Source organism: Chlorocebus sabaeus, chromosome 2 (assembly GCF_047675955.1).
Source record: "Chlorocebus sabaeus isolate Y175 chromosome 2, mChlSab1.0.hap1, whole genome shotgun sequence".
Lineage (NCBI taxonomy): Eukaryota > Metazoa > Chordata > Mammalia > Primates > Cercopithecidae > Chlorocebus > Chlorocebus sabaeus.
In genome coordinates, this window is record NC_132905.1 from 2898179 (window position 1) to 2913018 (window position 14840).

Genomic DNA, 14840 nt, shown 5'->3' on the forward strand with positions numbered 1-14840 from the left:
TATCTATGTGATATTATCTGAGCTATAATCCTTGTTAAGATTCCATTTGACAGAGGAAGATAACGGGCAGAGAACAAATGTTCCATATACATTTTAATTCCAATGAAATTGTTCTATGTCACGCTTTACAATATAAAATACCCCATTACTACACTGAAGTGCCTCATTTGCCTTTCCGGTAGGATTGAAACACCCAGCATTGTTTTAAGCCACCCACCTGAGCTGCACTTTGAGATGCTGGTTACATTCGGCAGATACCCTCCCAGATAACACAGTTTCTCTCAAGGGATGCAGCCCCTGGGGAATCCGAAGCTAAACATCCTCTAAGCCTGAAGCTCTGATGCTTTCCCAAAGATCGGATTCCCTGGGAGATGGAGAGAAACGGCAGAGTCCCAGGTCACAGCCCCAGAATTCCCAGCTCAGTGGGTGGATTCGTTCCCTGTGACTGCTGTAATAAATGACCATAAACTTCGTGGCTTCAGGTAACAGAAATGTATTCTTCTGCAGTTGTGGAGGCTGGAAGTCTGAAATCCCGGTGTCAACAGGGCTCCCCTCTCTCTGCAGATTCTAGGGCAGTGTCCTTCCTTGACCTTCCCACGTTCCAGCGTCTCCAGGCCTTCCTGGACATTGCTCCAATCTCTGCCTGTGACTTCACAGGGCCTCCCCCTCCATGTCTGTGTCTTGTCTGTCTCTTGAAAAGACAGTTGTCCTTGGATTTAGGACCCAAGACGGTTGTCCTTGGATTTAGGACCCACTCAGGTAATCCAGAATGATCTCATCTAGAGATTCTGAAGTTGATTACATCTGCAAAGACCCTTTCTCCAAATAATGTTACATTTGGAGGCTCTGCGTGGAGGGATCCTTTGTGGGTCACTGTTGGCACCCTCCAGTAGGTCTGGGACAGGACCCAGCAGGCTGGCGAGTTTAGCAAGTACACCCCAGGCAGGCAGTTCCTGGACCACAGTTGGTCATCTTACCCCTCTGCTTTGCACAGGGAAACTGAGGTCCAGAGAAGGAAGGGTCCTCATCCAATTCATCCCTCTCCGGACTCCCCGCCAGCATCTCTCTGCACCCTATCAGGGGCTGCAGCCTGCGTTTCTCCTTGGACCTTCCCGGAAGCGGAAGTCTAGGACTTCATACCTAGCAAACTCATACATCAACTTTCCTTCTTGCTTTTCTAGGCACATCAATATAGATGGCATCTCAACTCACATTTGGGTGGCCAGAACAAATGCAAAGCCGAAAATTTCAACATTTCTCCAATACAGACACACAAACCCAAGGGCACACTGCTGAAAAGACACCTGGAAGGCAAGCCTTTCTCCTCTGCCTTCTCCAGAGACAAAGAGAGCTAGGTGTTCCTTTGGGGAGAGACACAGGGTCCAATACCCACACCCTGGGAATGAAAATTCATTAAATCGTACTCCAAATGGAAAATGCACCCATTCCAGGAGCAAGCACACCGCTCAACACCTGGGGCTGTACCAGGGGCATCTTTCCTGGGCTGGGAAGCACCCAGACCCTCAAGGATCAGCTTCCTATTAGCAAGGCATGAGCGGCACTCTGAGGCCCTGTGGATATTCATCTGTCGTGGAAGGCTTACCTTAATCCTCCCTAAATCCCCACATACTGTCAGCAAGAAAACACATGAATCCAAACGAGGAAGAGTGAGAAGGGTCCAGATTGGAAGCTGCTGTGGGCTTCCCAGGCAGTTCACCCTGCGGAGTCCCAAAGCAGCAGATCCCCACTTCAGCACCCACAAGGAACACTGATCCTCTGAGTCCTAATTACAGCCACTGGGTAAGGCAGGTGGCAGGAGCTCCTGGAGCCAGGCAGGACGGGGTGAGAGCCAGTGGGCTGTGGCTAAGTACTGGAGCGTTCCTTCATATTGACCCCCCTGACCCACAGCGCATGCCAGGTCACTCAGTGGCTCCATGCCTCAGTTTCCTCAACAGTGAAGTGGAGATGCCACCCCGAACCACTGAGGTCTGTGTAAGATTGTGAGGTCTGTGTAAGACCGAATGAAGGAGTCAATGAGGTATGTGTAAGATTGTGATGTCTGTGTAGGACTGAATGAAGGAACCACTGAGGTCCATGTAAGATTGAATGAAGGAACCACTGAGGTCCATGTAGGACTGAATGAAGGAACCACTGAGGTCCGTGTAAGATTGAATGAAGGAACCACTGAGGTCCGTGTAAGATTGAATGAAGGAACCACTGAGGTCCGTGTAAGATTGAATGAAGGAACCACTGAGGTCTGTGTAAGACTGAATGCAGGAACCACTGAGCTATGTGTAAGACTGAATGAAGGAACCACTGAGCTATGTGTAGGACTGAATGAAGGAACCACTGAGCTATGTGTAGGACTGAATGAAGGAACCCCTGGGGTCTGCAGGATTGAATGAAGGTCACTGCACAGTGTGGGATGCATAGCAAGTCCTCAGTGTGCGGAGGTCAGTGGGAAACTCCCACACACACCTGCTAGGCTCGCTCTGTCATCAGACATGCATGTGGTCAGCAGAATCACGGCTCCCCAGAGAGGTACCCATCCTAATCCCGGAGGCTGTGAGCCTGGGATCTTACAGTGGGGACTTGGCAAAGGTGACTGAATTAAGAATCTTGTGATGGGAGATTATCCTGGGTTACTCAGGGAGGCCCAAGGTAATCACAGGGATTCTTACAATGGAAGAGAAGGATGTAGAGAGACGTGGACGTGACCAGTGACCCTCAATAACCCTGGAGGATGGCACAGAGATGCTTCGCGGCTGGCTCTGAAAACGGAGGAAGCGGCCAGGAGCCAAGGAGTGCAGAAGCCCCGAGGAACTGGGAGGCACAAGGACACGGATTTCCCCCTGGGGCCTCCAGAAGGAACCCGCCCTGCAGACACCTTGATTTCAGCACAGGGACTGGAACTGGACTTCTGACCTTCAGAACCACAAGATAGTAACTTTGTGTTGTTTAAGCTGCTACATTTGTGGGGATTTGTACTGTAATAAGAAAATAATACAATTTGTAATCTAAGTAAATTCCTCCTGGAAAAGGCAGTGAGGGAGATAAAAACATATAGACAAAGTCCCCTGCCCATACCGAGTGATCTGGGACCTGCCTTCTAACTACCTTAAGCTGCAGGTCTCATGAAAGCGTTAAATGAGAAGACACATTAGCACAAGGTAAGTTCCCCCAAACATCAGCTCCTCCCCTCCTTCTCGGTCCCTGACGTGGGGATTGCCAGGAAAATGGCCTCGGGGAGCACATACTGGGTCAAAGATAATTAAGTAGGGATTTTTGGTTTGTTTTGTTCTCTTTTGTTTAAGAACCAAAAGCAGACACCAGCCAGAGACAATACCGGAGGCCACCAGGAGAGGGCAGCCCAGAGCCCGGGCAAAAAGGCACCAAAATTCTGAACCTTTTGACGAAAAACAAAGGATTTTACCAGCCCAGCTTGCAAGACACCACAGTCCCACTCTGGGGACTGAAGGAGCCGGCAAATGCCATGAGGTTTTACAAGAACACACTCCGGAGAACTTTATCGCCCTTGACGGAAAGAAGCTTCATTCGGCTTATGGTATTTTTTATAGTGGAATTCACTTGGAGGAAAAATTGCTTCTTCAAAAAGTCAGAATAATAGGCACACTTTTTGAAAAGATGAATGCTTGCTTGCTCTCTCTCTCTCAGTTCATGATTAGTCCTGGCATCTACTTAACCCAGCTTTCAAAGAAAAAAGAAAGGAAGGAAAGGAGGAAGGGAGGGAGGGAGAGAGCAAGGGAGAGAGGGTGGAAAGAAGGAAGGAAGGAAGGAAGGAAGGAAGGAAGGAAGGAAGGAAGGAAGGAAGGAAGGAAGGAAGGGAGGGAGGGAGGGAGGGAAAGGGAGGGGGAGGGGAAGGGAGAGGAGGGGAGGGGATGGGAGGGGACAGGAGGGGAGAGGAGGGGAGGAGAGGGGAGGAGAGGGGAGGGGAGGGGAGGGGAGGGAGAGGAAAGGAGGGAGAGAGGGAGAGAAAGAGGAAGGAGGCAGGGAAGGAGGAAAAAGCCCTTTCCTTAATTTTAATCCACCTCCATTTGCAACATAAGAGAAGTCACAAAATTTCCACATTTTTAAATTAGTATAATGGAGGACACAATACAGGTACATACACACCAAATACTCTTCCTTTGAACTTGATTATGAATTTCATTGTGATTATTTTTAACACTGCAGGGTAGAATTAGAAAAATCACTACTTCCGAAACAAAGAAGCCACAGGTCTTGGAAGCTTATACCAACCCAGTTGCCATGTAGTCCCGGAGTGGAAGTGACCCTGTGCACAGGAAGGTCACCCCTGGAGGCAAAGGGGTGCAAAGGGCCTTCACCACAAGGGGGCTTGGCAGAAAAGGGGAACCCACGTGAACCTTGGAAAGCACCACATCTTCAGACTCTTTCAAGTTATAGCAAGCACCTTGCTCTCTCTAAGCTTGGAATACAAGATCTCTGCAGACACCCAGGACTCCGATATGGGCAGAAAGGCCACGGCAGCCTCAGGACCAGCTCTCACGGCATCTGCTCAAGAGAGGCTGTCAGGGAGCCCCGCCCCAGCTGGCCAGCTGCAAGGTCGTAGCACTTTCTTTCCATCTGTAACCAGCCTCACTAAGGCTCCCGGTGCCCCGTGTCACAATGTGAGTGTAGACAACGATGGATCCGTGCATAAACCCAGCTCAGATGGAATGTGCTCAGGGCTTCCAGGACCGGCCGGACTCTGCTCTCAGCTCCCTCTCTGCACGGCTTCCCCAGCGCTGGCAGAGTCTGAAATCCAAGTGAGAGCTCTGCTCTGGGACTGCTCGCTGCATGCTCCGAACTGAAAGCTCCCACTGGCATTGCAGAAGCCGCGGGCTCTTCTAATCCCAGGGCTGGTTTTGCAAACCCCTGGTGTCTGGAGTTTAGACCCACTTCAGTTGAGCCTTATACAGGAGCAACTGCAACCAAGCACTTCCCGACACACTGAGGGCCTCTGTTTACTGCACATATCTGTGTGCCTGGTCACTGCTGGTTTTACGGCTGTGGCCCTGAACATCTGGGTCCGATCCCATCTGCACGTGACAGCAGTGCTCTAAAACCATCTTCTTTAACATTAATTTGGAGATAGGAATGAGCTAAATGCCTAGGACTGCACAAAGAGGGAAAATAGAGCAAATCTCATACCCTTAGGCCAGTCTCCAGAACTCACTGATCTTCAGTTACTGATCCATAAAATGGGAAGAATCTTACCTCCCTGGAAGGGCTTTTGTGAAGGTTAGATGAGGTATCATATACCAAGGACTGGACAGAACATAATGTTATCATAACATTATAATTCTGCAAAGCCTCATGCTCCCTCATCTGAAGACTCATCAAAACACATATTTCTCAAATGCAAAACCGTAATCTTTAAGTCACAGCGTCAATGAGTTCACACATCCTCATTTCTGTAGCTGGTGCGTGCACTGCCTTCTACCACGAAGGGGGTCTGCTCAGTGGCAGTGAGCATAGAGAAGCAGTGGGTAGGAAGCTTGCAGGGTGGGAATCCTGATCCACTGACTTAGGAATCAAGCGATCTGGGGCAGGTGTGGCCGCCTCCTTGAGCCTAGATTTCTCACGGGTAGCAGCGGGGCCACTGACCACAGCTCCCTCTTGAGATGAAAAGCAGCGCCGTGAGAAGCAGCTGCACACAGGGGCACGCGACTGTGCAGAGCCCAGCAGGGCGGCAGCATTCTGCCTTGCTTTGTTTCTAACCAGGGCTACCAGGACCCTCTCTCAGCGTGAGATCTGGCCTGCAGACGACGCACCAGGCAACGCTTTCTGTGCTTTATTCCTGGGCCGGTCCTACCTTTTATCTGATAGCTACCACTTTCTAAGGACAGGATATACACTTCCCTTTCTGAACCCCTTCATCCTGGAACCAGGCAAAACTATAATAGGGAAAAACTGCTGGAAACCTCAAACAACAACAGCCCCCTGAAAAGGTAAGAACCACCCCCAGAGATGGCCAAAGAGATCCCAAGGACTCCATCCTGGGCTCTGCGTGCCCATTTTCAGGGATCCCTGAAGTGACCACCCACGGAGGCAGTGGACGTCTGGGTGCTCAGAAAGAAGCAGCCTTCTGACTTCGACAGCAAGAAAGTGCGGGCAAGCCACCAATGGGGTCTGAGTCCCACTCAGCCTTCACATAACTCTGCTTATCTATAGAGACCAAGGTTCCCTAGAACCAGTGGATATTGTGACCAGAGGCAAAACCCCCAATACGTAACTTCTGGCTTCCTGGAAGAGGATCACTACGAGATCCAGCAAAGAGTTTACATTCTCTGGTAGGGGTTCAGATAGTCCTGGCTTAATATATCTAAGGGTTCTTTCATCTCCTGGCCATAAGACAGTCTGGAGTAGTGACTGTTCATTTATTCAACAGTTACCAAGTATTCATGACATGCTCTCTGCAATCCAGTGTGCTAGGTGCAGACAGCAATTCACAAAGGAGCAGAGGAGGGCCTTTAAAGTGAGAGCAAGTGGCCAAGGTCCAAGGAACACAGGAGGGTAGAGGGAGCCTAAAAACCCAGGCTCAGGACAGAGGTTGACTTTGGTAGTGTGCACAGCTTTCCCTAAGTCAGGGAAGGCACTTGGCTGCACGTGACAACAAAACCAAGCATGGTGTTTTGACCTTATTTTTCTCACCACTCAGGAGACAGTGAGTCCAGGGCTCTGCCATTGTTTGAGGATGCCTTCTGGGAACCAATCTGTGTTCCACCATCCTCATAGTCACAAAATGGCTGCTTTACCTCAGCCATCACATCTGAGTTCCAGATAGGAAGAAGAAGTAAGAGCAAAGGGCAGAAGGCATGGCCAGCTCAGTTTGTTCCTTGTTACCAAGAATAAAAACAGCTTTCCCCAAAGCCTAACCTAATAGACTAACCTAATTAGATACCAGTGACCAGAAAGAAGCCACATTGCCACCTTGGTGTAATGAGTCTAGAGGTGTATTAAACAGGGTACATTGTCAGCCAATGGACTAGCACAGATGAGGTTTGTTGGCAAGGGAGAGAGAGAGAGAATCAATCCTGGACAGGCAACTTTCGATGTCTGGTAATTCTAGGCATACATGGTTGGCTTATCATTAGTACCACTTATTTGAATATTCATAGCAGCTCCCTCTCTGCTGTGAGTTAACCAAAGCAACTCAGAAACACGAACAGTGTCAGTATTTTCTGGCTCATTCATTACTTCATTTGACTAATACTGACTGCACAGCCACCATGCATTAGGCCAGCGCTGGATATCGGGTATACAGGAAGATGGACTGACATTCTTGCTGTGTATCTAGCATGCCTCTGCCCTGGAAGAGTTGCCTATCTATGCAGAGGTGGTTCAAACCAAACTGCATGGGCAAAGAGCCTATCTTTGACCTACTTGTAAAGATAAGATCATAGTACTTCTGGCCATGCAGTGTGGCAGAAATGGCAGATTCTTAGATATGGATTCCAGACACCCACATCTGATCTCTCTTCAACCATGCCTCTGTCTGAACGCCTTTGTATGCAAATGAGTCGTTCACTCATTCAGCAATTCACTGTGGTCTACTCAGCATCCATCCCTCCTTCTTCCTTCCGAGAACAAAGCCCCAATTCTGTTCTGAGATGAGCAATTTGGACACCTACCATGTGATGGATTATAATGGATCTAAGACACACATGACAATGCACTTCTCTGCATTCCCAGAGCTCCACCCCCATCAGTTCAGCTAGGAGTGGCCTGTGACCTAGTCAATGACAACTTCTGCAGGGATTCTCAGAAAGTGTTTGTTTTCCTGGTACAGGGAAGAAATGCAGATGGTGCTACTCTCTGCACCTTCTTCTGCTCTGAACTCAGAAGCAACGACTGGAACCACAGCAGCCAGTTTGCAGTGACGAGGCGCTAAATGACACACTAAAGATGGCAGAATGGGAGAAGAGGATTAGGCAGGCACATGACCGTGTCCCTTGTCTGCTGCTCCAGCATGTGGCCACCTATGTCTGCACTCACAGTTATGTAAGAAAAATTCACCCCCATTTATTTGAGATGATGTGAATTGGGTTTTATTCTGTTAGCCAAGAACATCCTGAAATGATATAAATAGAAAACAAGAATGACAGAGCTCTGGCTGGGGGCGGTGGCTCACACCTGTAATCCCAGCACTTTGGGAGGCCAAGGCAGGCAGATCACGAGGTCAGGAGATGGAGACCACCCTGGCTAACACGTGAAACCCCGTGTCTACTAAAAATACAAAAAAAAATTAGCTGGGCGTGGTGGCAGGTGCCTGTACTCCCAGCTACTCGGGAGGCTGAGGCAGGAGAATGGTGTGAACCTGGGAGGCGGAGCTTGCAGTGAGCTGAGATCGCGCCGCTGCACTCCAGCCTGGGCGACAGAGCGAGACTCTGTCTCAAAAAAAAAAGAATGGCAGAGCTCTTCCCCTCGGAAACCTGAGAGTTTAAGTAAGAGAGATGAATGGCCAGATAATGTAAGCTCTCCAATACGGAGGTAGAGGGTGGTAGAGGGTGTACAAGATGGTCCCTCTCCAATAAGGTGGTAGAGGGTGCACAAGATGGTCCTAAACAAATTGAGAAATGGGGAGAGGCAAGGCTTTGCTGAGGACGTCATGTTAAGTCATTAGAAACAAGCTCCTCTTTCTATACTCTGTACGTGGTGTACCCATGTTAATATACTTTACTCTATACATAGTGTACCCACATTAATCTGATGATGCCAGGCTCCACCCCATCCCCAGTGAACAGTGTTTCCACTCACCTGTTCCTGCTTCGTTCCAGGATGGAGGGGAGATACGACCCGGAGTCCTCAGCTCCCACTATGCTACCTAGGACTCTCCGGCCTGTCCGAGTGTTCTGCTATGAATCGGGTCTGGGTGTGCCCAGACTCCGCCCACCACGCGGGAGAGCAGTGCAGGTCACGGTACCGGGCTGCAGCTTCCGGGCGGGCTGGCCATTAATTATTAACAAAGCCGAGAAAAAGACACCAGCTTAGCCATCACCCCAGACTAAACTACAGTTTAGAGAACACTGCATTTTAGCCTAAGGCAAACGGCTTCACCGTCCTATTTTAGATATGACCATGCATCAGTGATCAGGGCCATAAGTGAATTATCCTAAAAGCAAAACTGTAACATAAGAGTATATGCAATTGCATGCAAACACTCTCCAGAAAAAGCACAGACAGGGGACACAGGAGTGGCGTCTAGGAAGGCTCCCATCAGCAGCTAAGTCCCGCATTTCCGTACTTCGCAGCTCCGCTTCTCAGAAGGTTCGTAATACATAGTATTTGCTACCCTATTGGGGAAAACTATTTTAAGCCTAATTAGCATGAAATTTTTAGAATGCAAATGCTTTTCATTTAGACATAAAACAAAATGCCACGACATTTCTTCCATCCATTTATCATAAACGAGTTAATTACTGTGTAACAAATCGCTCCTGCTGGAATCTGTATGTTTGGGGCTGCTGTGAGCTGACTCAGGCAAAGGGAAGGAGCCATGGAGCGGCCGCTAATAGCTCATGGCCTACTCAGAGGAACACGGCCACTCTGTGAAGCTTCACTCGTCAAATTAAGGTTAAGCTCTCTCCGCTGGAATAACTCAATTATAAGTAGTCATTATCTGTTTAACTTGATTCCTACCAGAATAACAGAAACACCACGCTTCCTGTCTCCTCTTCACACAGGCCTCCTCACCATGGTCTTGTAGTTTCAAAGTACTCTGTGTGCAGAGAGAAATGTCACTGTGCCCTGGTTTCAGGGCCTGTCAGCCTTAGCTCTTGCCTCCATATGTGCAAAATTATTTGTCAGATATAAAACATCTCTTTCTTCCTGAGACTCTACACCTTCAGAAGAATGAGTGGAGGAAAACAGTGAGAAGGGAACCCACACAGGCGCAGGAGAAGCAATGCGACTACAGCCCCTAGAGGAGGGGCAGAGAAAACCCAGCAGGCCCAGGTGCTCGGGAGATTCTCTGCAATTCTTCCCTGAACCAGCCCTGGGCTGGGCTGCACACGTAAGTCAATGGGCGCTTGGAAAATGAGTGCACACGTCTGAGTTGGTCCAGATTCACCCAGGGTCATGTGACTCTTGACCCCCCACGAGGCGAACACCACCTGGCCACAGGGGCCGGGCCGACACGCGGCCAGTGATCTAGGCTCTCCCACCACACCAATCAGGAGCACAGTGCAGTTTGGCCTGGACCACTGGGAGTGGAGATCCCCACACAACACACCATGAAAGGGAAGAGATGCTCGTGTGAAATCTCACGTCGTGTTGTAGGAAGTATGAGAATTTGTCATTCTCTTCTGTAGCAAGCAGTATTTATTAATAAAAAGACAGGCATTTTTCTTAAGTGCCTGAGTAAAACTGGATACTCCAGCGTCTTAACATATTTGGCCACATAATCAGAGAGCTTAAGGATGCCAGTTTCAGCACAGCAGGACATGCACACAGCAGACTGCAGTCAGCGCCCCACGAGTTATAAGGGACCGTACAATGCACTGAGAGTGAAGGATCCTCCCCAGGCCTTCTCTAGGGGTTCACTGAGATTCTCAGTAAAGCAAACGATCCTGAAAATGGCCTACCCATTCCAACTCCGAAGTGACAAAAACAGCGCAATGAACAGAGCAGCTCTTGAAAACTCTTTACTATGTACGCCCTCTTAGATTGCACATCCATTCTGCTCCTAGGCCAACTGCCTAGAAATTTTTTATTTTTTGATGATTAATGAGTCAATAGTATCACAGTTTAGATAACAAAAATAAGTCAGAAAACTTGGATTGGGTGCAAAATAAAAATCCTATCCACATAACCAGGAATCAACGAGGCACTCCAACAAGTTCTGTCTTGAAGGGCGAGGATCTGAAAAATCACTATAAGCGTGAGCGAGTTCACGCACACGCATGCACACAAACATACACACATGAACCACTGTCAGTTCTGCAGGGAAAAGTTTACCTTCTCTGGGACACAAAACCGGTAGGGCAGTCAACAGTCCCGAATGCGGAAACTTAGCTTCGATCCTTTATCCAACATTCTTTTCCTCTATCGCTTTGAAATCAACTCAAAGGCGCCACTTCCAGGAAACTGATGCAGAGAAGAAAGGCCCACAGCCAAGGTGCTCACGGCAGAACTCGGCAACCTCCGGGAAGGAAGAACTGATTTATGTTCCCTCCCATGCAAATATAAAGTTTAATTAGTTTGTCTTGAAAGAGAAACAGACCAATAAGCAGGATGATCTACTGTCATCTGAGTTTTGAAGCTGTCTCTGACTTTCCCATCACAAGTGTGGATATAATCCTGCAATTACGATAAAGCTAATTGGTAGTTCCCTCCTGCATGTGTGTTTTCGTGTTGTCAGTGGGGCAGTAATGAAAATGAATGCCACATTTGTGAACAGACCGTCTGTGGGCTTATTTACCGCATTTCCAACAACATCGTCTGCTTTATCATACATTTCAAAGCAGGGATAATTTAAGTCTCCAGAACTTCATACATAAAAATACTTGGTAAGAAAGTGTCTCTGCACACTATTTGGGTGATGTTACATCCGAATTACAGTTTGTTGCCCAGGAAATGATTCACTTCACTCAAAAATGACAGGGATTCTGAATCATTCACCTGTTATGCAAAACGCCTTTCAGGTCAACCAATTTACACCTCCTGCACCTCACCGCCATCGTTTCGCACAAAGACGAGGCAAGCCTTGCCTCTCCCGTCTACAAGTTTCCCCAAGGAAAAGCATGGCAGCAATTCACTCCCACCCCTCCACGCCCCGCCCTACCTTGAAGTAGCTTCTCCCCTTCTAGAATATTTTGGGAGATTAATGCCGTGTAGTCGTCTTCAGAGAACCCAGCCTTGCAGGTCTCTCTGGTTGTAAGATCCTCATTATGGGCCTGCGAACACAAAGGGGAGAGGGCAAAACAATAATAAGTTCACTGAAATTTAATCCAACCGACATTTATCCAGGGCCTGCTGTGCAAAAGGTCTCTGGCTAAGAGAGAAAGGCTGGCAGGCCACGGTCTCCACCCAGATGCCAGATCCCCGTGTCTGCTCCTCTGCTCTCTGGGGACTTTAGGGAGCACTCTAGAGGCTGTAGACCCCGAGCATCCTTCCTCAGCCCGACACACAGCAGGATGCGCTGTAGGGAATAAAGGACGGACTGATGGCGAAGCCAGGCCGGCCAGGGCCTTATTGGCAGAGGAGATGCCTGAGGAATGTCCAAAAGGCAGAGACAGAGGACTTCAGTCGCTGCTCCCAAAGCCACTAAGGGAAGGGAGGCCAAAGTGTGGGCGGCTCTGCAGACCATTCGCGTTGGGCCCAACGCTCCGCGCTCTTGGCAAGGCGGAGGCGGCAGCTTCTTGTCTCCTCTTCGGGTCACCGGGAGGGAGGAGAAAGAGGAGAGCAAGAAAGAAGATTCTCTGGGGCTAGGTCCAGAGTGGGGCGGAGAAGGCAGCTCTGCGGGAGGCTGCCGGTGGCTGGGGTGGAGAAGGCGGTGGAGACGCTTCCACCTTCTAGTCTTCAGCCCGCATTTTCACCCTCGGAGCCCCCATCTCCAGCCCAGGCAGGGAGACAGCTCCCCTGACTGACCGGAAAGGGGGTCTCCTCCTGTCCTCTGGAGCTCGCTCGCCTTTCCTGCTCAGTGGGAAAGTCTAGAGCCCGTGGCACAAGGCCAGGGAAGGATGGGGTGGGCGACAGGGCCATGTCCCAAGCTTCTAGGAGGGGGCGTGACAGGCAGGAGGAGGTGGTGGAGGGAGAAGCAGTGTGTGCAAGCGGGAAGCCAGCCCCGCTGCAGGAGCAGGAGCAGGAGCAGGAGCAGGAGCAGGAGCAGGAGCAGGAGCAGGAGCACAGCGGTGCTCGGCTCCCCGGCGAGCGCAGGAAGCCCCGGGCGCAGCCCGCACCTGGCAGTGGCGCCTCCCGCCCGCCGCCTCCTCCAGCCCTGCGCGCTGCTGTCGCCGCCCATGCTTTGGCTCCTGAGGCCGCCCCCAGCCCGGAGCTCCAGGATTCCAGACGCCCACCCCAAGGAGGGCACCCCTCTGCCCCCAGCACCAAGGGAGGAGAGCTGGACGCAGGCTCATTCCTTACGAAAAGCTCTAAACCGCGGCTTTCCTCATCGGCCACGAAGCTCCAGATCGCACCCGCAGCCCGGTGGGAGGCTCAACTCGTCCAGGAAAGTTTCGACCGGCCCGGAGCGTGTGCCCAGCGCACCCCCCAGCGCCCCGCGGCCTCGGAGCGGGCCTCCCGCCGCTGGCACTTGTTTATTTCCAAGGTTGCAACAGCGCTGCCCGGGAGCAGGCAGCGAGGCCGATCGGCCACGAGAGGGGGTTCCTGCAACTCCCGCCGCCCCTACGCCTCCGCCCAGGGGCGCCCCCGGAGCCGCCGCGCACTCTCTGCCCCCGCGGGCCGCGCACCTCGCCAGGCGCAGAGCAAAGCCAGCGATCCGGTCCGCGGGGCTCTGCAGAGGAAGCGGGAGACCCGCTCGCCCTCCCGGGTCGCCCTCCCGCGCCGCGCCCGCCTGGCGTCCGGCTTCCCGGCCCAAGCCCGGACCCGCTCCCAGCCCCCGGGGCCCCGCCGGACACGCGGGCTCCAGCCCCGCCGAGGGCTGAGGGGTGAGAGTGCCCCGCAGTACTACCCCGCCGTCCACCCGCAGCGCCAGTCCTGCCGGCACCCAAAAAACTGAGCGGCGCTGCGCGGCGGACCCTCAGGCCTTGGGCAGGAGAGGTCGGGCAGGCGCCCCGCACTCCCGGATCCCCGGCCTGCAGCCGCCGGGCGCCTCACGCCTTCAGCCACGGCCGGGGCTGGGCTCGGCAACTCCCGCGGCGCGCGGCTCCCGGGCGATGGAGGGCGCGCCGGCTCCACCAGTGGGAAGCCTGCCCCGTGCAGGCAAGCCGAGCTCCGGGCAGCGGCTACGGGCTTTGGGCGACCCAGGGAGGCTCGGCGGGTCCGGTGCAGGCGGAGCTCCCCGGGTCCTCCACCGAGCCCCACTCCCACCCCGCTCCGCCACTCCCCGCTGCCCAGGCGGCTTCCCGCTCCTGCCGACCGCAGGCAGCTTCGCGGAGCTCGGGCGCCGGGCTGGATGCAGCGGGGAGCGCGGCGGGGGAGCCCGGGAGAGCCTCGCCGGGTGTGTGCGCGCCCCGCGGGCTCCAGGGACGACCTCGCGCTGCCCGGGGCTTCCGAACGGCAGGGGCGGGAGGCGGCAACTTACCCGGAGCGCCCCGGAGAGCGAGAGCAGCAGGAGGAGCACGCCGGCGCCCGCGGTCATCTTCCCCGCCGCCCGCCCGGTGCCCGGCACCGGGAGCCCGCTCCCTTCTGCCGCCACCGCCGCCGCCGAGACCACCGCCGCCGCTCCCCCGCGCCCGCCCGGAGCCTCCAGCCCCTCTGCGCCCGCCTCGCTTGCCGCCCCGGCTCCGGGAGCCAGGCCAAGTCCGGCCGGCGGCGCGTTCCCTCAGGCCGGTGCGTCCGCCGGCCTCGCAGCCGCCCGCGCCTCTGTTCCGCGCGCTCCGAGCTGCAGGTGAATCCGCGGCCGCCCCGCCGAGGCCCCGCCCCGCCGCCCGGCCCCTGCGCTCGCTCTGCCGACGCGGGCCTTAAAGGCGCAGCGCCCGCGCGCGCCCCCCGCGCCGCAGCAGCCCAGCCCAGCCCCGGCCCCCCTGGATGTCTGGAGCCCGGTTGCGGCCGAAGAGGCCAAGGACGCTCGGTCTCCAGGGGAAAAAAGCGAGGGTGTGGAGGCTAAAGACAGCGCTGGGGTTTCCGTCTCCACACCCGGGGCACCCCTTCTGGATGGGGCGTTCCCGCGGTGGTCTTAGTCCGACTTCCCGCGG

At 53.1% G+C, this 14840-nt stretch overlaps 1 protein-coding gene across 1 annotated transcript in view; it reads right to left on the reverse strand.

Annotated features, from left to right (window-relative positions):
• Nucleotides 1–14536, reverse strand: part of CDH4 (cadherin 4) — a 681695-nt gene extending 667159 nt beyond the window's left edge. The window contains exons 1-2 of the mRNA XM_073005461.1: nt 14228–14536; nt 11807–11918 (exon numbers count right to left, since the gene is read on the reverse strand). Of these exons, the coding sequence (XP_072861562.1) occupies nt 11807–11918; nt 14228–14284 (169 nt within the window). The 5' untranslated portion in view covers nt 14285–14536. The remainder of the gene's footprint in view (nt 1–11806; nt 11919–14227) is intronic.
• Nucleotides 14537–14840: the final 304 nt, after the last annotated feature.